This window comes from Rhea pennata, chromosome 8 (genome assembly GCF_028389875.1).
Source record: "Rhea pennata isolate bPtePen1 chromosome 8, bPtePen1.pri, whole genome shotgun sequence".
In the NCBI taxonomy this organism is placed as follows: domain Eukaryota; kingdom Metazoa; phylum Chordata; class Aves; order Rheiformes; family Rheidae; genus Rhea; species Rhea pennata.
In genome coordinates, this window is record NC_084670.1 from 32476621 (window position 1) to 32500295 (window position 23675).

General features: G+C 45.0%; 2 protein-coding genes across 2 annotated transcripts in view; both read left to right on the top strand.

Annotated features, from left to right (window-relative positions):
• The window catches only part of LAMC1 (laminin subunit gamma 1), a 94321-nt gene extending 78485 nt beyond the window's left edge, over positions 1–15836 (top strand). Inside the window, exons 13-29 of the mRNA XM_062581696.1 lie at positions 963–1184; positions 1292–1480; positions 2924–3169; positions 3524–3677; positions 4146–4288; positions 5075–5253; positions 5497–5653; positions 7624–7829; positions 8302–8381; positions 8842–8979; positions 9180–9324; positions 9903–10052; positions 10470–10584; positions 11128–11327; positions 11601–11759; positions 12293–12392; positions 12737–15836. Of these exons, the coding sequence (XP_062437680.1) occupies positions 963–1184; positions 1292–1480; positions 2924–3169; positions 3524–3677; positions 4146–4288; positions 5075–5253; positions 5497–5653; positions 7624–7829; positions 8302–8381; positions 8842–8979; positions 9180–9324; positions 9903–10052; positions 10470–10584; positions 11128–11327; positions 11601–11759; positions 12293–12392; positions 12737–12993 (2840 nt within the window). The 3' untranslated portion in view covers positions 12994–15836. The remainder of the gene's footprint in view (positions 1–962; positions 1185–1291; positions 1481–2923; positions 3170–3523; positions 3678–4145; positions 4289–5074; positions 5254–5496; positions 5654–7623; positions 7830–8301; positions 8382–8841; positions 8980–9179; positions 9325–9902; positions 10053–10469; positions 10585–11127; positions 11328–11600; positions 11760–12292; positions 12393–12736) is intronic.
• A 1484-nt stretch (positions 15837–17320) lies between these two features.
• The window catches only part of LAMC2 (laminin subunit gamma 2), a 31145-nt gene continuing 24790 nt past the window's right edge, over positions 17321–23675 (top strand). The window contains exons 1-3 of the mRNA XM_062581157.1: positions 17321–17407; positions 21693–21835; positions 22199–22483. Of these exons, the coding sequence (XP_062437141.1) occupies positions 22395–22483 (89 nt within the window). The 5' untranslated portion in view covers positions 17321–17407; positions 21693–21835; positions 22199–22394. The remainder of the gene's footprint in view (positions 17408–21692; positions 21836–22198; positions 22484–23675) is intronic.

A 23675-nucleotide genomic window follows, 5' to 3' on the forward strand; every position in this document is an offset into this window, starting at 1 on the left:
ACAAATGGGAAGGACCAGGTCCTGAAAGCGCTGCTTGTGCAGAACTTCATTGAAAGTTGTCCTATAATGAGGATTTATGAAAATCAGGCACTAATGAAGGGAAAAAATATCCATGTCCTTAGGCACTGTGTGAAGAAGGATTTTTCTGAACAAAATAAGTAGATACAAAAGAATGAATTTGCACTTAAGGCAGATGGGGAAGCTACAAATACTTTATGTGGAGTTTGTTTATAGAAGAGGAATGTAAGGTTAGGTAGGGTATGTGGAGCAAGCTGTCTCCCGCTTGTTGCAGCCACCACCATATGCGGAGCTGAGGTTCTGTTCAGTGCTCTAGAGCAACTGCACTGACACAAACATCCGCTGGTAATGTAAATACCAGCTATTTTGTATTCAGACACAATTCTGCTCAAGGGGAAGGGCTGGGAGGAGTAAGAGCAGCTGTGCAATGCCAAAGAAAGGAACAGTTTGGGGTTGAGGTGGGGGAGCTGAAGAGTTTGCCTTGAGGCATGGTGTACAGAAGCTTCATCAGAGATGATGTGATAAAATTGCAGGAGAGTTGGTCTGTCCTCCCTAGAAAAACCTGGATTATTCTTAGTGTTTTATTTGGAAATATAAAATGTATGTATGCAAAGTGTAATGCATTTTAACTGACTACTTAATCTCACGCATTCTGTTCTCAGCCTCCTCCTCTGTATTTTACGGAGCATCTTTGGTAAGCTGCTCTCTGCTTGCTGTCTATCCTTGTGCAAAGGAATTGTTCTTGACTTTCCTGCCCTGTACTTACCTTTGTAAGCTGTATTTCATCTTTTGTTATCTGTCTAAACTTTATTGGAGAATTTTGCTTCTTGATCATCCATATCAACTGCAAACACTGTTTCTCTTACACGGTTCAGGTGTATTAGGTGAAAGAGTGATAAGGGCCCGTGTGGTTACAAAGCATTTCCTGTCTCTGTCCCTTCCAGGTGCTGGCCACCTGGATGATGTTACTATCACAAGTGCGCGCCCAGGACCTGGCTTGCCTGCAACCTGGGTGGAGACCTGCACCTGTCCAGCAGGATATGAGGGGCAGTTTTGTGAGCGCTGCTCCTCTGGCTACCGGAGAGAGACGCCTGGCCTTGGGCCGTACAGTCCCTGCGTGCCTTGTTCTTGCAACGGCCATAGTGAGACCTGCGAGCCAGAGACAGGTAAGAAGAACTGACAGAAGGAGGGATGACGAGGGCTGCTTCCTATTCCCTGTCAGATGAAGACCGTGACTGAGGAGAAGCAAAAAACACGTACATCTCTATTCTAGGTGCGTGCAATTGCAGGGATAACACAGCAGGTTCTCACTGTGAGAAGTGCAGCGATGGATATTATGGAGATGCAACGGCAGGCACTGCCTCGGATTGCCAGCCCTGTCCGTGTCCAGGCAGCTCGAGCTGTGCCGTTGTGCCCCGCACAAAGGAGGTCGTGTGCACCAACTGCCCAACTGGTACTACAGGTGTGTTCTTTATTCAGAAGGGCTTTTTCCTACATCTCTCAGGTCTGTGGAAGTTCTTTTTCTACTGGTTCTGCTTTTCTGAACTGCTGTGAGTGGTCCTGAAAGCTACTGTGTCTTTTGATTCAAAACCTATTTGCTTCTCCCTTTCCCAGCCTGATTTTTCAGTCACGTGTGAGGCTCAGGGTTACTTGCCTTCTTTATGCTCTGCTCTCAAGAAGGAAAGGGTAACAGTTTTTATGTTAGAGTGTGAAAATTTCTGTACAACCTATGTGAATCATAATAACTTCTAATACAGCTCTGTTAATTGTCTGGTGCTGAGCTGAGTAGGACAGAAAATAGGATATAGCTGAAACAGCTAGGAGGGTGGCTCTGGCTGAAATTAATTTAGAAGATGAACCTACCATTTGCCAGGCTGACAGGCATTGTGGAACGCATGCAGTGGGAGGGCTTACGTCCTCCCCAGAAGAAGGAAAATGGCTGCAGGGTCTCATGAGTACTGATCAAAAAATACAAGACCAAATTCATCCTGTCCACAATTTCATAGAAAAGTGTACGAACAGGTACTGAATGATCTCTTTTTCTTAATGACAAACTATGCAGTCTGGGCAAATGCCTGAATTGTTAAAAAGAGTCTTTTGTTTTGCCTGCAACCAGCAAATAAGACTTAAAATGGTTGGCAGCTTCCAGGCTTTTCTGCTGGATTTACACTTGGCATGATGGAGTCCAGAGTCCAGAATAACTGTAAATGCTTTAAATACTTAGAACAAGTCCTGCATCAGGCACAAAAGCATATCATCCCCAGAACAGCCTGTGGAAATTCCCTTGTGTGCCATTGCCTTGTGAACCGAAGCACAGTCCTGGGAACTTGCCTGCGAAGGTCACATCTTTAGTAAGCTTTCTGTACTTCTCTTATAAAAGATTCTTAAGAGGTGGAACAGATGAAGGTCACCCGTTATTATGGAGAGGCACAGAATTAGAAAACTGCTGAACTAAATGCTTTGGTGCCTGCCCAAGGACGGTTTGGCACATTGTCAGGCTCCTGTATGGGATTGTTTGATTATCATGTCGGCAGTAGGGCTTCTGGTAGCTGTAATACCTTGTGGAGTTCTGGCTGCCTGCTTTGATTTTTAAATTAACAACAAATTACAGCAAATAGGATTTACTATGGATGATTGGAAGAGTTGAGAGGGAGGGAAAGGGAGGGTTGAAGTATTTTATAATGACCAGAGTTTCAGTTCAATCTGATGATGCAAAAGCAATCTCATCTCTAAAGACTGAGAAGGGTTCATCTGTAGTCCCATGCACCTTTCTATTTCTGTCACAAAGATAAAAAGGAAGTACACCTTAGAGCTTCCCTTTTCAGAGAAGGCTGTGAAGGGAGTCCAAGTGAGATTGTAGCAGAGGGCTTTATGCTGAAGCATATGCATCTTTGTTGTATCCCAGGTAAAAGATGCGAGTTGTGTGATGATGCCTATTTTGGAGACCCACTGGGTGAAAACGGTGCTGTGAGGCCTTGTCGTCTCTGCCAATGCAATGATAACATCGACCCCAATGCCGTGGGGAACTGTAACCGCCACACGGGTGAATGCCTAAAATGTATCTACAACACAGCTGGCTTCTACTGTGACCGCTGCAAAGACGGCTTCTATGGGAACCCCTTGGCCCCCAGTCCTGCAGACAAGTGCAGAGGTAAGAGCCATTTCCTTTCATGTTCCTTCCATGTTTCAGATTCCCCCCACCCCAAAGAGCAGCCTTTTGTGACAATGTTTTAGGAAAAAAGGTCATGTTTTCTTGCTATATTCAGGTGCTTCAGAAATAATGAATGGTTTATTACGGTTTGGCAGTTGTAGATGACTGAAATGCTTGTGATTGTAGCATACTTATTGCCATCAAAATGAAAATGTTGTGATGTAGGGGCTGGGCTGCAGTTGGTTTTGGGTTCACATACTCTGAGGCCTGTTCAGGGGACACTGGTTAACTAAGTACTAACATCAGAAGGGGCTTCTAATTTTATGTGCGTTTTCCCCGTTCCTTTTCTTGCAGCTTGCAATTGTAACCCTTACGGCACAGTGAATCAGCAGACGAGTTGCAATCAAGTGACTGGGCAATGTGAGTGCCTCTCGCATGTCACTGAGAGGGACTGCAGTGCCTGTGAGCCTGGCTTTTATAACCTCCAGAGCGGACGTGGCTGTGAGAGGTAATGTCCATCTCAACTTGAGGCAAAAAGCGTAGTTTGGAGGATCTGCACTTAGGAGGTGCAGGACATCTTTTTGCTCTTAAGCTTTTGTACAAGTGTTTGTCATAAGTTATTGGTACTCTTCATGGATGCTGTGAAGGGTGGGGAAGAACAGGAGTTAAGGAACAGCTACAACGGATGTACAAAAAGCCTAATTTATAAATAGCTTTAAATCTGAGTTTTAAATAGAAAAGTATCATGTGATTGATGGTTGATAGCAGGGGTTCTTGGATTCCATTTTTAGTGCAGACACAAGTGACCTTGTGCAGTTCGGATACTCAGTGCCTTGCCTTCTGCATCAGTAGAGCAAGAAAAGTGACGCTTGCTTTGCATGGAAAACTTTGGCTTTGCTCACTAGGGCTCTTTGTGAGGTGCTGCTCACGTGTGTCCTGTTTGTGTTACCCTGTGACATGTGGCTGTCTTCCGTAGGTGCGACTGCCATGCGCTGGGTTCCACCAACGGCCAGTGTGACATCCGAACAGGGCAGTGCGAGTGCCAGCCCGGCATCACAGGCCAGCGTTGTGACAGATGCGAGGCCAACCACTTTGGATTTGGCCACGAAGGCTGTAAACGTAAGTCCGAGATGCTGGAATGAGGCAGATGAGAGGGACTTGGTACAACCAGCCTTTCCTTTCCTCTGTTTCTGAGAAGGAACTTTCTTGCTTCACTACCCCTCTGTTCATTGCAAGAGAAGATAGCGTTTTTGTATCCACACTCTGAACAGTGAAATGTGGACTCTGTGCAATAGCTTATCCTTTACAAGGATTTTTAAAAATTAATTAATTGAATTAATTTACAAGTTTTTCTTTTTTTTTTTTTTTTATTGAAGATGGGAAGAACTCTGTGTTCACTTATTAGGTATCTGCTTCTCTTCAGTGTTTTGCTCTGAATCTTGTCCCAGAACAAGAATCTTGTCCTGTTTTCTACATTTAAATTGCTATATATTTACTCTGAAAATGGCCTTAACTTAGAGACTCAGTCTCGAGGAGTAATAGCTTGTAAATCTGATACAAAAACAATATTGTCCAAATCTTATTTCTGATATCGTTGCCCTTAAAAAACAGAAAAACTCATTGCCGTTATAATTAAATGGGTAGAGAATTAAAGTGCCTCCTCATAGAGGCAATAGCAAGACTTCTAATGCTGTATAACATGAAATGAAGATTCTGTCTAAATAGTTGCCTGCAGTGGTAAGCTGCTGCTGTAACATCCCTTCCTGCTGTGTGTTTGGATACATGCAGATCAGGAGCAAGACTGCAGCCTTGTGTTGGTGTCCTAGTGCTTTTACCCAGAATGGCCTGCAGTTTAGGGTATTTCTGCAGCTCCTCTGGTCTGACTGCGGTTTAACTCTCCTGCAGCATGTGACTGTGATCCTGAAGGTTCGCACTCGCTGCAGTGCAGGGAGAATGGTCGCTGCGAGTGTAAGGAAGGCTTTGTGGGGAACCGCTGTGACCAGTGTGAAGAGAACTATTTCTACAATCGGTCATGGCCAGGCTGTCAAGAATGTCCTGCGTGTTACAGACTAGTGAAAGACAAGGTAAGACCGTGAATGTGAGCTTTTTTTCTTTGTCTCCTGCTGTTACCACCACAGTCGATGGAAAACAGTAGTGTGTACTTCTGATATTTCTTGCTGTTGATGCCAGACTCTGGAAACCAGAGGCAGACCCATGCTCTACCTGCTTCTACAAAGACTTTTTTGTAGTGTCTGAGTGACACCTGCTGTAAGCAGAAAGCTTTATTGCACTTTGCCCCATATCTGTTCTCTGTCCTTTTCATGTAGGTGGCAGAACAGCGAGAGAGGCTGCAGGAACTAGAAAATCTTATAGCAAATCTTGGTACAGGAGAGGAAACTGTAACTGATCAGGCCTTTGAAGAGAGATTAAAGCAGGCAGAAAGAGAGGTTATGGAATTGCTCGAAGAAGCACAAAACAGCAAAGGTAAGTTGAAGTGATCACATGTAGGAATGACATGCAATTAGCTCTTTACTTGATGTTCCTGCCCCCTTAGAGTGCCTTCAAGCCTCTACTGTGTATCAGGACAGACAGATATTTCAAATACCACTGAGATATTAGATTATTATGAAAACAATGATGGTTGTGTTTTTTCCCTTGATGTTATTCTTCAGTGATCTCTAATATAAGCAAAATAAAGCTCTGCCTCTAGCTCTGTATGGAGAAGACAGTGCTACATGTTATCCTTTTCTCCAGATGCAAAGGGGAATCTTTTACTTATTCTCTGTATAACTATTGTATAAGCAAGCTGAAGGCTTTTATAGTACATGGACAGACGTGTCTCTGTGTGCTTTTGCAGTTTTCACCAGCAGCAAATGCAGCTTAAGCTGCTTATGAACTTTTTCAGAAATCTTGGGATAAAGCATTTCTTGTTGGGGTATAATCAGTGTTCAGAATGAAAACTTCAAAAACCTGCTGGCAAGCTTAATTATCCCACCATATAATTTATAGTGATCTCAAATGTGCTATTGTGGTGCCTTGTAGTTAACCATTTCAATTACTGATCATAGCTCAAAGATTTTTCTTGTTAAATTGCTTCAGAGAGATTCTTCTACTGTCATCTTTTACCACAGGATGTCTGAACAGGGCCTTAAGTAGTGTGAGTGTTTTGTAGTTAATTTGGAATGTGTGTGTGTGTTGATTTTTGTGGGGTGGTGTTTTTTTTTTTTATTTTCCTTCCCACCCCCCTCACCCCACTCCCACCCCCCCAAATATATAAACATTCTGGTGAAAAGTAAGTTGAAAATGACTTCTGGTTTCGCATTGAAAGTGGTTGCTCACTACTCCTCTGATAGTTTGTTCACTGATATTGACACTACTTTGGAAAAACCTGTACCTGTTGTGGGAGAAGAGGTAAAAGCTCTGCCATGCCCTGAGGAACGGAGCTTTGGTTCTCCTAGTACTAACCTGATCGTGGAGCACTGTGGTAATAACAGCCTGACAATTTCTTGTGGGAACTCAGCATAGGGAAGAGAGAGAATATCTGCTCTGCGCTTGATACTCATGTTTTCCAGGGAAGTTAACCTGTAGGGTATTTTGGAAGGACAGATAGCTTCATGCCTGCTTGTACTGTATTGCTGGAGCTGATCAAGCTTTATAAGCAAATACAAGCAGGTGTGCCGGAGTAGGACTGCATCTCCTAGGGGAGCAGACAGGATAAATGCATCAGCCACATGTGCTAGTAGAGACTGAACAGATCAGTCATGGGCGATTGGATGTGATGTCTGAAGAGCCAGTGTATGTTCCTGGGAACCTTCTCACCCTGCTTGGGTTCAGGGCTGCGTGGAGTAGACACTGGAAGGGTGACAGGCTGAGCTAGCACAAAGCATGCATTTAACATTCACCTCGGTCTCATATACCCATCCGATACTTGCTTGGAAAGATTCTTGCTCATGTGAATGATAAGTGAAATTCTCTGTTTTAGCTGAGGTAGCTTTATGCTGCCTGCTTGGGACTCATGCTTAGATAATATTTTATATAGTGGGTAAGAGGGTGAGTATTGGTAGAAAGGTAAGGTAGCCCGAAGGGGAGGGTAATGTACAGCCTGCTATTTCTTGTCTCTTCTTACTTTGTAGGAGTAGAGCTGAAGAGAATTAGGAAAGTAGATGTCTTATACCTCTTGAGAGCTCTGCCTTTATCACAGACTTAAAAAAAAAAAAAAAAAGAAAAAAGAAAAGAAAACATGATTTAATGACTTTTCATTTGTTATATTTTATGCATGTTCTGATGGTGACTTTGATCTCAAGCTAGCTGACCAACTTATTAAATGATTTTTAGTCCCCTTTCTATAGGGGATTAACCTACCAGCATGTTGCCTGTAGTGGTAAGCTGCTGCTGTAACTTCTCTTCCTCCTGTAATTAACTTTGCTTCCTCCATTTTATGTCTTATGTTTCAGATGTAGATCAGGGCCTTATGGACCGCCTCAAAGACATCAACAGCACACTAGTGAGTCAGCTCAGCAGGCTGCAAAACATCCAGAACACAGTGCAGGAGACTGAGAGCCTGGCGGAGCAAGCCCGGGAGCGAGTGGAGGACACTGAGGACCTGATCGGATTAGCTTCTGCTATGCTTGAGAAGGCAAGGATGGCAGCTGACAACGTGGTGAGTGTGGTGTGGACATCTGACATGATGGCATAGCATCTCCCCTTTCTGGGAGAAAGCCTGTTTGCTGTGTTCCCTGCATATGCTTCCTGGTGCATGTGTGTGCTCTCTCTGTAACAAGTTCACTATGGAACTTTTTCCCCCAGCCCAAGATAATGGAGGATTAGTTTGAGAAGAACAGATGGTTGGATGGTCCTTTTCTTTCATGTATTTGAATCCTAGCCTCTGCTGAAAGAAATCTAGTTAAAAAAAAAAAAACCAAAAACTAAATATATAGCAAATATTTGGTTGTAAGGGGTGATTGGTGGAAACTACATGGACTTAAGGAAAATTATATGGAGAAGTGAGAAGTATGTTAGATACCTCTGTAAGCATTTAGATCATGACAATGAATATTTAAAGTGTTGATAAATAAAAGATGGAATAACTGTGTTGAGAAATGTCTTGGTGTGTTTGTTTGTTTTCCTTCCAGTCCATTACATCACCAGAATCAAGTGGTGACCCTAACAACATGACTCTTCTGGCAGAAGAGGCCCGTAAACTGGCTGAAAGGTAGGTAGGCTGCGGAAGATAAATTCATAGCCCACGTCAGGGCTCTGTTTTTTCTCTGGGAAAGGGGAGTGCAGTTTGGTTAGCTTGATATGAAACACATTTTGTTTGCTTGAATAGGAAACCGTTTGGCGGTATTTCTAATGACATTCCATTGCTGTAGAGGAGGTGTAGTGGATATGCAACTGTACATCATCAGTAAGAATGAGGGTAAACACTCGACCTCTGAGTTAGAGACATACGAAACTATAGCAGTGCCTTGCTGATACTGTGGGCACTGCTGGAGTAGTGATGTCTGTGGTTGCAGAGACCATCTGAAACATCATCTCTCATTGTAAATGTTTTAGATGCACAATTCTGAGTAAAGAAAGGAGAAATAGGAGAAAACAATCTTGGAACTGCGAATAAAAACTGCTAGTTGGTAACTTTAATGAGATTATTTTTCTTTGGTAATGCTTACCAGGCACAAACAAGAAGCTGATGATATTGTGCGCATAGCCAAGGCAGCAAATGATACTTCTACAGAGGCATATCAACTACTGTTGAAGACCTTGGCTGGAGAGAACCAAACTGCAAATGATATTGATGAGCTCAACCAGAAGTGAGTAACAGAAAAAAGATTTTATTTGCAGAGTTTAGAGTAGAGGAGAGAGTTGAGATGCCTTTTGTAACATTTAATGCTTTTGGTTTCATGAGAGTTGTCTCTCAATGTTTTAGCCCCTCTACTCAGTCAGTATGTTTAATTCTACAGAAAAAGAATCACACTGGTTTGGGTTTTTTTTTTTCCCTTCTTTTTTTAAGGTATAATCAAGCAAGAAACATCTCTCGTGATCTAGAGAAACAGGCAAATAGAGTGCTTGAAGAAGCAGAGGAGGCTGGGAACAAGGCCTTGCAGATCTATGCTAATCTCACCAGTCTGCCTACTGTGGATTCCACAGGGCTAGAGGTAACTGAGTGAAACTTGGTGTGTAGCGTGCCCCAAAGATCAGTGATGGCAAACATTAAAACGGTGTGATAAATTGTTGCCCATGTTGTCTGCACTTTGGTAATGTTTCTCTGCTTAAGAATCATCTGTGGAACTTTTGTCAGTATACATATAACATGCACACTTGCGTACTTCAACTTTTACCAACCTGCCCACCCCCAGTCTCTGAAGGAGGAAAAAGAAAGTCAGATGTTATTTACCAGACATCTTGGCTGGAACTGAGAAGTGCAAGAATTTCAGTTCCATCTGAGGTCTGCAGAGTTGCTCCCTCTCCTTTACTCACAATAGTAGAGTAGTTTTTCATATGCACAAAGATGTTTCCATCCTCCATCGTTGTACTGACCCTGGTGGGTTTTTGCGGGCTTTGAAGGCGTCAGTGATGCAGGGTTGCAGTTCTAGTAATAAGAGAAGAGAGCTTATCATATTTGCTGCTCGTTTTGAACACGGGAAACTATGCAGTGTTTTGCCATCTGTTTGTAAATTCTTTAATATTCTTATTATTCAGAAAATCTGCCTTTTTTTCTGGTCTCCACATGCAGAATGAAGCAAATAAGATCAAGAAGGAAGCAGAAGAGTTGGATCAGCTAATTGCAAGGAAGCTGAAAGATTATGAAGACTTGAGAGAAGACATGAAAGGAAAGGAGCTAGAAGTGAAGAACCTCTTGGAGAAAGGGAAGACAGAACAGCAGGTCAGTTGTGTGCAGGCTTTTATTCCCTGGAGGGAAAAAAAAGGGGGAGGGAGAAAGTAACTGACCACATACAAAAGATTCAATCTATTCAGTCTTAGCACTGCTTATAACTTCTGAGAATATTGAAAGCAGGTCCTGGAGAGGAGACACAAAAAGCTGGTAAAAACAGTGGCATTGAGTCTATATTGCGGAGTTGGGCACGTTTGCTAGGTGTGCTGTCTTGTTCGTATTGAGAGCAGTGTTCCTAAAGGAGCCAAATTTACATGATTTCAGAGGAAGTATTGCCACCAACTTGAGGATGAACACTGTTTTGTATTGCATTGGTGTTTCAGGCTGCTTAGGTGATGCATTTTGATGTGCCTAGATGGTCGTTCCTCAAAGGATAAGAGTATGTTGATATATGTCATATCTTTCTAGACTGCAGATCAGCTCCTGGCTCGAGCTGATGCAGCAAAAGCTCTGGCCGAAGAAGCTGCTCGGAAGGGAAATGGCACGTTAGAGGAGGCCAATACCATTCTCAGCAACTTGAAAGGTAAAGAGAAAGCACTTAAAGTAAATGCTTGAATTTGATTGACAGGTCACTTTCCAGTAGGGCATTTTGGCTGATAGTTCGTGCTGTTAAGCGTTGGATGATTTCTTCTTGTATGTCTTCTTTTAGGGGATAGGGTGTGTGGGGGGTATGTGTGGTGGGTTTTTTGTTTGTTTTTTAAGAAAAATATCTTTTCTGTGCTCAGAAGTATACTTTTGTGCAACTTCCATGTTTAGCATTGGAGGGCATGTAATAGGGAGAGCTGTAAGCCTTCCTGTTCAGCAACTACTGCTGCTGGTTTTTTTGCAGGATGCCAAGCATGGTCATTACATGATCAAGCATGATCACTGCTTGGTAAACTTTCCCTGTGTGCTGACGTTACCCTGCCTTGACAGCTGTTAAGATAACAAATGCAGCAGCAGTCCTATATCCTAGTTTGCTTTCCTTCAGTGTGATTACAGGGTAGCATAGCCTGGGTAGTTTGGTCAAAGAAGCATCCCAAGGCTCTCTTGAAGCAAGTGATGAAGTTGTTTTGCCCTTTTTCAGATTTTGATAAACGTGTGAATGATAACAAAACAGCAGCTGAGGAGGCACTGAAGAAGATTCCTGCCATTACCCAAACCATTGCTGAAGCCAACAATAAGACACGCCAGGCAGAGCTGGCACTTGGCAATGCTGCTGCTGACGCCCGGGATGCCAAGGCTAAAGCGGATGATGCTGAGAAAATCGCCAGCTCTGTTCAGAAGGTGAGTCACTTGCAGTTCTGGAATCAGCCCTCCTGAGGTGTTAGCATTTAATTGGGCAAATTCCTCTATTCCTGGCGCACAGAATTCTTCCTGCACTCTTCCTGCTGAGCTGTTATGAAACTTACTGTTGTTGAATTGTGTTTGAACTTCATATACCATCAGGGAATGCAAAATGTGGCATGATAAGAAATTGATGCATTATTATGAAAAGAGTTGAAGAGTGTTCTGCACCTTCATCACCCTCTTTGATCCTCTCCCCTGTGTTGGCTGTAGAATGCTGCTGCTACCAAAGCTGAAGCTGACAAGGCTTTCTCTGATGTGACCGGACTGGCCAGAGAAGTGGATGACATGATGAAGCAACTGCAAGATGCAGAAAAAGAGCTGAAGCGGAAACAGGATGATGCTGATCAGGATATGATGATGGCAGGCATGGTACGTAATCCTGGTGGCTGACCGCAGTAGTGAGAAGGTGCTGTCTCCCTACCATCCTGAAGGTGAAGGTTTTTTTTCCTGCTGCCCTCTTGCAAAGGCAACGCCGGTTCCAGTTACCATTCTGTCTTTTCTAGGTTTTAAGGGGGAAGGAAAGGATGAGATTAGAAAAGGAGTTCCTCTAATAGTATTAGCCTAGGTTCACTGCTGGATTTTGAGATGCAATTTTCATAACATAACACTTTCCTTTTCTCTGAACCAAAACCTGATTGTAGCCCCACTGATTCTGTCCTAATGTTCTCCAGCAAAATCCTGCCCTGTTACCAGGGAATCACATCCCTCCTTTTAGAAAACTGATGATTTTCAAGTTGTCTTTCTTCACCAGAACTGTGACAGACACCTCAGGCCAGGAGTGTTATCATAGAGAGGAACCAGGGATGCATGAGATGCATTGATTTAACGGATACAAGAAGAGAGGCAAGGTTTTCATAATCCCTACTGCCTTTGTTGTGCTGTCAGTACTTTTTACCTTTTAGGCCTCGCAGGCTGCCCAGGAAGCAGAAGACAATGCAAGAAAAGCAAAGAACTCTGTAAATAGTTTGCTTGCTGTCATTAATGACCTTCTGGATCAACTAGGTAAGACTGCTGCACATCTGCCCTTACTTAGTTTCTGAATAGCCATGCCTTTGGAGTATTTTCTTTCTGTCTTACATGAAAGTAACTGCAACTGGCTTAGCATGATTGCTTCGCTGCGAGTGTTGTGCTAGGAATCAGATTGCACACTGCACATTGAACTTTAAGACCGTTGTTGAGGTACTGAAGGTATCACCCATTCATTTGGTCCTGTTTTTTAAAGCAAGGATGGTCCGTTGAAGATCTTGGCTCGCTTGTCTGTAACTTGGGCTCTATTGTATAAACACCTGAAAAGTGTGTCTTAAACACTTTTTAATGGACTTCATTGTTTACTTCTGGCTTTTCAGGGCAACTGGAGACAGTGGACTTGAACAAACTGAATGAGATTGAGGGTACACTGAACAGTGCCAAAGATCAGATGAAAGATAGCAACCTGGACCAGAAAGTGTCTTTCCTTGAGAGAGAAGCCAGGAAGCAAGATGATGCCATACAGGCCTACAACAGGGACATTGAGGAAATCCTGAAAGACATTAGCAACCTGGAAGACATCAAGAAGACCTTGCCGTCTGGCTGTTTTAACACCCCGTCCATTGAGAAACCCTAACGGTGCACTGGGGATGGGTGGGGGGGTTCCCCCCGTGACTGGTGGAGCAATTGTTTGGCTATGGAGTGCCTTAACACACATCACCTTCTTCAGATCCCCAACTCTTTGCTGCTCGCAGTCGCTGTTTTCTTTCCAAATCAGGATAAGTTGAAAAGTTTTAAAAGAGAAGAAATTAAATATCCGTCTTTGGGCATCAAAGGGGTTTTTATATAAATTGTCTTCCTGAGCACTCCGCCTTTGCCCCTTTCTCAGACACAATTTCCCTTTGATTAGCACAAGGATGAAAAATGTTCTGGACTCTTTATAGTATGGTTCAGAAATAACCATGTGAGCTGTATACAGCAAGGCAAAACTAACTCTTTCTCTGCTCTCTTCTCCCCTCAACTGTAAAATCCTTAGTCCTAGAGCTCTCTGTTTCTATGAAGGAAGAGGGTTGGCTACCAAAGTATTACTGTAATGGCCAGTATAGCTGCACTCTTTCAGGTCCCTTTTCCCACCATCTAACCCTGTGAATTTTTTTATGTTAACTAGTGGCCAATCAAAAGCATTGGTAGCCTTTTACAAGCTGTTCTAAGCCTCTTTTTGAAATGCTTTCTATAATGATGCATTGCTCTGAGAAAAATGCAGCCTCTGAGAGGAGCTTTTTGGGAAGATGGGATAAGAGCGGAGTGATAGGACTTGCCAGCACTACTCTTGGCCTGTGGAGCAAAAGTGTCATGTCCAGTCTGTAAGCAGCTACCTGTCAGGTAGTCCAGGCTGAGGAGTCTGGAAGTGATAGCTGAGTTCCCATCTGTAGATGTTGCTATGGAATTGCCAGAGGATCTTTTCAGAATAGATGTGTCCAATTGACAGATTTCTTTTTCTTGTTATTTTTTTTTCTTTTGGCAGCAAAAGTCTTGCAGTAAGAAAAAAAAGAAAAAGCCACCATCCAGAGAGCTCTGCCAGCTGGTCTGAACTTTAAGTTGAATGTCTTTGGGTGGGGAAAAGAGTTTGAAGATGTAAATGAAGAAATCTTTTTCCCCATCTTCTTCCTGGAGGAGGATAGTAACTATTTTATATTTTCTGGTATTCATCTTGCCTTTTGTCCATTTTTAACCTGACGGAAAGAGCCAAAGTTTGCTAGTGCCCTCTTTTTCTTTTTACCTGCAGATCACTTAGTCATCTTAAAATGCTGCAGCACAGAGAGTTCAGGCCTCACTCTGGTGGCAGTTCTGCACTCACAGTACTTCACGTAGCTACTACTGCCTCCCTGGTAGAGTTCCTCTCCAGTTAGTGTCTTCCATTCCCAGCTACTTAATCTGTCTTGTTGGGATGGGAGTGGTGGGGAAGCTTTCGCTCCTCCCTTTGACCCTCATCTGAGAAGGGAGCATCCTCTGCAGTTTCCTCGTTAGTCCCCGTCAGACATCCCCATCTCTCTCCTCTTTGAGATTCAATATATATCTGTACTTAAACACTATGCAACTTTGTACGTTTGCGTAGCGGGGAAGAAATTATTATCTGACACACACTGGTGCTATTAATTATTTCAAATTTATATTTTTTGTGTGAATGTGATTTTTTTTTTTGTTTTTTATCATGATTATAGAGTGAGGAAGTCTCTTTTGTGTGCGTGTATGTGTGTGTAAATATACTCAGCCATATTTCCAGAGTGGCACAGCCTGTCCTCCTCTGCATGCTTTCCCTGTAAGATCACAACACATACAGCATATATTGCTTCTGTCTGTTACTCCTTTAGAGCCAGGTATTCCTCTTGCTTACACCCCTGCTCCCTTTCCCTCCTCCACGTTCTCAGTATCTATATTGTGTGGTATTAGCAATAACCAGCTGGCCTGTCCATGCAGTCGGGCGATGGGACGCTTCCTGGCCTTGCTTCCCAAGCCAGCCCCGGGTGCCTGGCAGACCCCGAAGCCCACGGCTCATAGGAGCCAGTTCTTTGCGTCTCGGTTACAGAAGTGCCGTCTTGCTGACGTTTTGGGAGCGGGGGGATGGCTGTGGGCTTGTAGCTGGCCTTTGAGGAGCCGTAGCGCTCTTCAGAGGAGAGGCCCAATACTAAGGTGATCTGAGAATTGAATTTGGGTCGTCTTAATACCACTGTGCAAAGAAGGAGAGCTTAGTGGGAGGCCAAATGCATCCTCTGAAACAGCGCTTGCTGCTGGACAGAGATGGGGGAGTGTTTCCAGCAAAAACCCTACAGCTCTTCTGTGCCTGTTTTCCTGGAGTTTCTTACAGTTTACCAAAAACTCACCTGGGATTTCCCCCCACCTGTGAACATGCTTAGTACCATCCTTGGAGGAGAGTTTACCTGTGCTCACCCACGCTTGTGGGACTTCAGTATCTCTGGGCTGGCTGCTCTGGTCACATGGCTGTCTCCTAACCATGTCACCTCTCTGCCAAGGCTGTGGGAAGAGCAGACATGAAGATGCACGCATGCCCTGGCTGACCTCAGGCCTAAGGTTTCCTGCTTTTCCCCTTCCTTTTTTTGTCTTCTTAAGCTGTTTTTAACAGAATTTTATTTTTAAATAAAAAAAAATCTTTATAAGCAATCTCTTAATCACTACTGCATTACAGCCATTATTCATTGTATAAGTCCAGTTATTTCTTTACGTAATGTGGTGATGAGACAGCTGCTGATGGAGTGCTGGATGTCACAGAGAACATGTGACAGTTCCTTCATCACTTTATTCTTGACTGTGGCGCCCTCAGTATGTGCCTTCACTTCAGCTTTTTGCCTTAATCTGTGGTCTTGCTGTCTGGGGCGGTGAACAAAATGCAACACTTGCAGTTTTTATGTATAAAACAGTATTTCTTATTTATAATAAAGTCTGAATATTTGTAACCCCTTACACCTTGGGATTCTGTGGAGTCGTGTTTTCTGTGGCAGTTGAAACTGAGGTGGATCTGCCTCAGTTGTAGGATTTGCCACTTGCTTGCTTAATCGCATGGGCTGGACACAGCTCTCCTGTTCTTCTGGAGCTATTTTAGCTGACGCCTTTTAGGAAGAAAATCTGAAGTTAATTATCCTTATGTGCCTTGGAAGAGGCAAGAAGCTGCTAACTTTGGCCTCTTTGGGACGGTAGTAATGGCAAATTGCTCCTTGCCTTGTTGGGGCACTGAGTGCTCATTCCTGTCATCACTGTATTCCCTGTTTTGCCTGATCATAACGCTTGCTGATGACTGTCACTTTTCTAGCTCGAGTGGGAGCCCCCTCTGCTCGAGGGAACCCTCCAGAATTTGGACTTTCGCTCCCTGTTGGGGCTTGGGGCGGGGGGGGAGCCTGTTCTGTCCATCCTGGCTGAGAAGGTGTCAACACTCTGCTTTCCACAAGGACCTCAGAGGTCTCTCTTGTCCAGGTGGTGGCTTTCTGCTACCTAGGTTTGGTATCCACCTGGCCCGAATCATTCCTTCCCTTGTCTGGAAGAACCTGGGGAATGAGTGGGAGAAGGGCGGAGAAAAGTGTTTTGCAAATTCATGCAGCTGGCTGCAAGTGGTCTAGTAATTATGACTTCTCTCCATGTCCTTTCATGACTAATAATTCAACTGATTTTATGCTGCTGTTTTTTCTAGTGCTTAAGAAATAAGAGAGTATGTTGTTACTGCTGATGCTATTGGAGCTGAGCTGTCCTCAGAAAGACTGGAGGATCAGAGGTGTGTTTTGTTACACTGTAAGGGAAAAATCTTGTCTCTTTTCAGTTGAATGTACTGAAAAGCAAGGGGCCACTGAGGTGAAAGAACTGCCTGTTATTGGAAGGGAGGGAAGCCCCAAAACACTAAATGAAGGTTCTTAATTTTTTCTAATAAGAAATGCCATCAATCTGGATACTCTGTTCCGCTGGTCTCTTCTGCTAGAGCAAGTTTCTCAGTTGAGCAAGTTTTTAATGTCAGAACAGATTATTGTGATAGCAAACTGTAGTTTTAAAAGCAAATTGATGTCTTGTAGTTGCAGACTGGATTTCTTTTATTTTTCTCAGCGGAGGAGAATGCACATATCTTGCTAACTTGCATCATAGCTAATCCCTTTTTAATTGTTGTTCTCATTTTTGTTCATTTTTTTTAATTAGTTTGTCGAGCTTCCATTGTAGATGCAGTTTGCATTTAAAAGACTAACCCTCACCGGTGTGGGGCTATAAAACCGCAATGCAGTAACACCGCTTCTTTATATCCCAGCCCAGTTAAGACCTGGGAATGCATTAATGACAATTACGAGTGTGCTTTATTTAAAGTGCCTTTTTTTCTCCTCTTGTTTCTAGTGGCTTTTCTCACTGTCCGAGTTAAACCTCCGTGACTTTCCATGTGATCTCCGGAGAGCTGAGGAGATTCACTGCAGGAAAGGGGGTTCCAGAAAGCAGTTGGCAATAGCAAGGAAGTGAAGTGAGCAGAGAGACATCAGTTATTGGCCAGGGTCTTTGCAGCTGAGGTAAACATGGTTGATCATCCCGGGGTGCTTATCTCAGAATCACAAAGTGGGGGAGTGCTCCCTGAGGAAGGGATTTGGGGGACTTCGCGGGCTGCCTGTAGAGGCTGATGTTCAGAGCATCTGGTCTGGGGCTGAAGACCTGAGTTCTCTCCGACTTGGGGAGCATGTGCTATCAGCAGGAGTGCATCACCGATGGAAGTGACTGCCTAAAGCAGGCAGGTCTGGTATGTCTGGGTGTATCTGAGGACAGAGCGAAGGAGACCTGGTGGTGGAGAGCTGAGCTGGCAGTGTCCCCTGCTCCCCCTGGGCGGCCGTGGCATACTGGATGCATGTGTTTCTCGTTAGCTGTTGGACTGATACCTCGTCCTCAGCATGCCTCTGTCCTACAGAACGTCAGGAATGCTATGCAAAAATCTCATCAGCGCCCCACTGGAGCCCAGCAGCCACCACGGCGGGCTGCGGCGGCAGAGGGAGGAGCGCAGCCGAACCGAAGCCCAGGCTTGCCTTATCTCCCCACGCGGCGTGTGTGCGTGCGTGTGCGCGCCTCCTTTTCTCTCTCCCTGGCTCCTGCAGGCAGGGCATGGGCGAGGCAGGGCCAGACATGACTGTACTTCCTTGCGCTGCTGACGCCTCAGCCGCAGCCTCGGCAGGCAGGCCTGCCTCCCTTGCTCACCGGAGTTACCCGGCGGGAAGGGCAGCGCCCCAGCGGTCTGCCGCAGCCCCAGGCAAGGGAATTTTGCTTGATCCTGCGCCTGGAGAAAGGCCGCCCTGCGGCTATTGATCTGAGCAGGGACGCAGTCACTGTCTCGCTCTTTTAAGAGAGCGTTTAAATCGGAGCCTGCGCATTTCCCTGCCCTGTAATTCACGGGGAATTTTTAGCAAAGGGTCACAGGTTGGTGCTTGCAGGCTGCATTGCTGCTTTCCTGACGTAAGGGATATGGGAGGGCGAGAACCCAGCTGCAGCAGCTACTAACTTAGCAACAATATTTTCATGCCTGCTGGTTTCAGGAACAAACTGGAGGTGCTGGGACCTTGCTCACTATGTTATAAGTGCTGCTGGCAGAATCCTTAGTAGCTGCGCTGCTTGTTCTGACTGCTGCTGCCCTAGGGGAGTAGGGAGGCAGCAGTGAGCGGGGTCCTGGGGGCCTCGTAAAGGCTGTGCCTTTACTACCTCTGAGTCTGATTGCTTTGCTTGGCTGCTGGCAAGGTAAGGGGTTTCTCCACTCCTAAACAAGGTCCAGAATGAAAACACTCAGAGTCGGACACGTTTTCTCTACCCCCAAGCTGTTCAACTGTGATATAACAGGATATCAAAAATGGATGTGAAAGCACTGCGTAAGTGCTAAAGGACAATGTCTTGTGAAGGAAGCTCACGTGTCCCTGAGCAGGCAGATTTTAAAGGATGAACTTAAAATGCTGCTGTGTGCTTTATTATAAAATAGATTCTTTATAGGGAAAGTATCTGGCTCATCTTGGGATCATATTTCATTGGGGAAATATCTCCAAACTGACCTGGTAAAGTTGGTTCTACATGCTGGCCCTAAGCCTGCTTTGAGGAAATCCAAAGCAAAGGCAAAGCAGAGACTAAAGTCCGAGCTTTATCTCTAGGCTGTCTGTTCTGCAGGACAGGATCCCTAGTTTTCCATATTGAGGAAGTCCAAGATGGTAGCATAAAGTTCTGCCAGACTAGCAGAAAATTCCTTATTTTCTTATTCCTTATGTGCACATGTGTACACAAACACATACTCGTAGTGCAACAGTGGCTGGAAGGAAAGCAAGTAAACAAAAATAACTCTAGCTACTTCTCAGTAAACACTGAAGGAGCAACAATGCCACCAACCGAAGTAGTCCAGAGACTAGCATTTTAAGAGGTTGTCGCAACTTAGAAAGTCCCTTGAGGAGAAACGTTTGAAGAGGCTTAGGCAGCTGCAAGGAGCGAGTTCAGATACGAACACACACTACAGACAGACAGAAGGCTTGAATCTGCCTTGTTTATTGCTGGGTAGTTCTTGCTTTTATCCTGGCATCACTTGTCTATAATGAGCAGCTAAAATTGTTTTCTGTCCTGGTCACATCAACTGAAAGCAATGCGGCACTTCGGCATCTTCAAACGTCTATCAGTTGCCACTGGCAAGGATCAGCTAAATTCAGATTATTTTATGGATTCAGGCTATCTGTGGAATGCTTAGTTCAGCCATGACCGTGTGCACAAGGCTTAAACATTTCAGCCTCTGCTGTGGTCTCCCTGCAGCAGCAATTTTACTTTTTGTAACCCCATTGTAAAGAGTGAGTGCAGGACACTTTCAGAAGGACACCCTTTACGTTGCAGATAAAAAGGGAAGGGCAGACCCAGGGTCTCCACTGAAATAATGCTGTTCCATTATAACATCTGATGCTGCTGTTTCTCATGCCTTGATGTACCAACGATTGCCTATACTCCTGTACTGTAAAAGGTAACGTTTCAGTTACCTATGTTTTTGAGTCCATTTCTAAACAATGTTACCACAATGATGGGCCCTGATGGGCAATGTTTGTTCTGTGGAAGGTTTTGGATCTAGACTGTCTAGAAAGTCAGGACCTAGAAAAATAAATTTTGGGTAGTGTCATGCATGTATGGATGCAGCTTTCAGAGGCAACCTTGAGAACAAAGGTAGAGAATGACGAGGAAAGACTAAGCGAAGTAAATATGCAGAAATGACTAGAGGGGAGTCACTAGATGTGTCAGGGACTTGTTTGTAGAAAGGAAGTGAGAAGCAGGGTGATAACGGCAAGGCAATAACATGCAGGAGCCAGAGAAGGGAAAACGGCAGCTCTTGGGAAAACGATCCTGACGGTGACAGCTGGTCTTCTGAAGAAGAAATTATTGAAGAACTTGGGTTGTTCAGAGAAAGGCTGGATAAGGTCCTAGAGAATGACCGTAGTGACAGCTCTGCTAACAAGTGGAAGGAGAAAAGTTTACTGTGTGTCATCAGGTAGGAGGGAAGCAGCAGAAGCGTTTGATGTAAATGATATACAAAAGTTTCTGTACAGCAGAGCAGATCGAATGGGTTTTGTCAGAGTAAGGAGCAGACTCGTAAGAACTCTGCCAAACCAGTGGGAACTTTTTTTTTTTTTTTTCTTTTTTTTTTTTTGTCTTGAGGAGGAGAAAAAATCTGATAAGATAATCTTCGGTGCTGAAAATTAACATGCCATCAGCACGTTAGCGAAGCTGATTTCCTTGTTGTGAACTATATTAAGATCCAGTGTATGCAAATAGAAGGAAAGAATCTGTTTATAAAAGATAGCTGAATCAATCAGCAGAGGGAGGTAAACTTGGCAAAGGGAGTAGCAGAAATGCAGTGAATTCAGGCTGGTTCACCTGTGAAATCACCATGGCCCTGCTGCCAGTGAAGAGCTGCAGAGTGAGTCAGCTCAAGGTATAGCAGTTTGTGGAGACTGTTGTACCCAACAGCTTAAGAGGTTCAGAAGGGGACCTAAACGTTGATTACCCCAGCCAGCGGCGAGCCTATTAATCCTGAAGCGTGCAGCATGTCAGCACGGTTCTGTCTGAGGGTTGATTTCAGCCTCTTGTGGGCAAAGGTAACCGGTGCTGGGTTTGCGGTAAGTTTGCTGGACTTTTTTATTTCATCCGAAGGTGTTGGGGTTCATGGACCACTGGATTTTCCTTTTGACAACTGATATTCGGGGGAGATGCAGTGAGGTAGCACCTGGGCCCATCCTTTCCTGCCATCAGACCGTGTGGCCTGCTTTGCAGGTCGCATGGAAGAACCAGCACCTCTCTAACTCTGCATGTTTGGCCCATGGAGAACCCATGTTTCCAGATCTATCTCTTTGCGTGTGGAAGTGGTCCCACCTCTTCCAAGGCAAAAGTGAGGAGCAAAATGGAGTTGCCCTTTTGCTCTTAGGTGGCTCATTTACTTCTCTTGGGGCCCAAATGCTGATGGACCTGGTGCTCTAAACCTGGGATCCTAATCCTGGCTCAGTCAGCAACCTCAAGGAAGTCCTTTCCCTTCTCTATCTCTGTTCCACATCCTTTTTCTAGCATAGAAGCAGTTCTACCAGGTCAGGCCAAGGGCCCATCTAAACCCGTTTTCTCTCTCAATTGCCTTTGGAGAAGTAAATTCAGGCAAATGTGTGCGATGCCTCCCTTGATAATTGCAAACCTTCACCTTGTTTCCAGATTTGGGGATTTCCTGAGCCTGATGAGTTTGTGTTGTAAATCCTGTTAGGTCTGTCTTCTGAGTATGTGTTCGGTCTGTCCTCTAAGGCTTTTCTGCATCCTCAGAGTCCCGCTGGCCTGTGTCCAGCTGCACAAAGAACACCTCTCCTTGCTTGTTAAGTTAATTGGATGGCCTTTTGAGTACAAAGAGACCCTGCGATCAGCCGGTCCCTGTCCACCCTCCTCAGACTGCTCACGATTTCCTCCAGGTAAGCCGTCTGCGGGTCCGGGCAGCACCGCGCCCCAGCACTACCTTCCCCAGGGAGCTCCATGCCCTGCCCTTGGAAGAAGTGACATCAGATGGGATAGAGTTCAGCGACCGGGGCGGGCAGGAGGAAGGCTTTCCATGGTGGTAGCTTCGTTTGGGGGCAGCCACTTAATGAGCCAGCACCCGCAGGCTGGTAGTGGGAGGAGATGCCGAGGCACTGCGTCTCGTGGCTGGTGATGCCTCTCTTGGGTGAGCGACGGTTTCCCGCAGCCCGGGAGGGCGCTGGGTGCTGCCGCGGGGGTGTGTGTGTGTGTGTGCGCGCGCCTGTCTGCTTTCTATGGGCTGGGCTCTCCTTATTCACCAGGTGAGTCAGAGCAAGGCACAGGCGCTCTTCCTGTTGGGAGTGACTCAGGTTGGAGGAGCTGATAAAAACCGCTGGAATAAAGAAAGCGAAGCGAGCGGCGGGCCAGTCACAAGCCCCCCTGCAGGCCTCCTGCGCCTTGGACCTGGCGCTTCGTGCCTCCTGAGCGCCTGCACGGGCAGCTCTCGGCACCCCGCAAATGGCTCCGTGCTGGTTTGTAACTCTGAGCTGCCTCAGTGCGTCTCTTCTCCTGCCTGCAGCCCTCAGCACCAGCTGGAGAGAAGGTGAGGCTTTAAAGGCTTAAAGCGTTCGGCTTTAGTGTGGAAAACTGATTCTGCAGGCAGCTTCCTTTCAGCTCTGCTCTGGCGCAGGAGAGTCCAGGAGACCCTGAGCCTGTTGGGTCCCACAGCACTGTCCTAAGCAGCTCGCTCCACTCTGGGCCTCGGGATAAAAATGGGACCTTTCAATGCTGCTTCTCAGATTTCCTCAGGAGCTGAATATCTCATGAGCATTTATGGTGCAGTTTTTACTGTCGTCCCATTTAAATAACTTGTTTTATATATGATTGCTTGATTGCTTTCTTTTTAAAGCCTTGCCACTTGGGTGGGACTTGGGTGTGAACATGGGAAATGCACTGGGAGCAATTTGTTTATTTGCACTGCTTACAACCAGAGCGTTTGCTAAACCAGAATAAGAACTTGATCAGCCGACATACAGTTTGTTGTAGCAGTATGTATGCGGGAGCTCATATTCTGTGAAAATCTGTGAGGCTGGCGGGCTGCGTCGTCCGCGTCTTGCACCTGAGCTCCTGCAGCACTCTGCGTGTGTGCGTGGGAGGTGGCGATTAACCCTTGCTAGATAGGCCAAGAGCATTTTTTAAAAATTGGGAAGATACTTCAGTGTACACCACGCACGTGTGTTTGGCTGGCAGGTTGTCCCAGAAAGCACAATACAGTGACGTGTATATACACATTCAGCTGAGGGATAATTCAGTCTTTGTGTTCCAGTCATATTTGCTGATAGTCTGCAAAAGAGTATATTTGACCAAAATCAGATCTTCCTATGTCCTGAGCATGTTTACTGGTGTGTAGTATTGCTGTTTTGTAGTATGTGGTTGCATGTGCTGCAAAATGAAATGCGCTCCCTGTATTATCTGGGTTTGAAGGAGGTCCTTTACATCAGTTTCCATTTAAGTGCAGTGGAACAAAATAGGAAAAAAGTAAGTGCTGGATGAATGTGTTTCTTTAAGCGGATCTAATTTATTTTACATGCTAATTGGATAATTATTATAGCAGCCTTAATTATATGAAAGTTTTAGCATACTGACATAGTTCTTTTTTTTTTACTGCCAGGAAGGGGGAAAAATGGTATATAGGCAACTGCTCTTTTTCTGTAGCCTCTTGAACCTATTTCTGTGAACCTACTTGTTCGCGATTGAACTGCTTCAGTCAAATTATGTAACAATTTACTGTCATTTAGT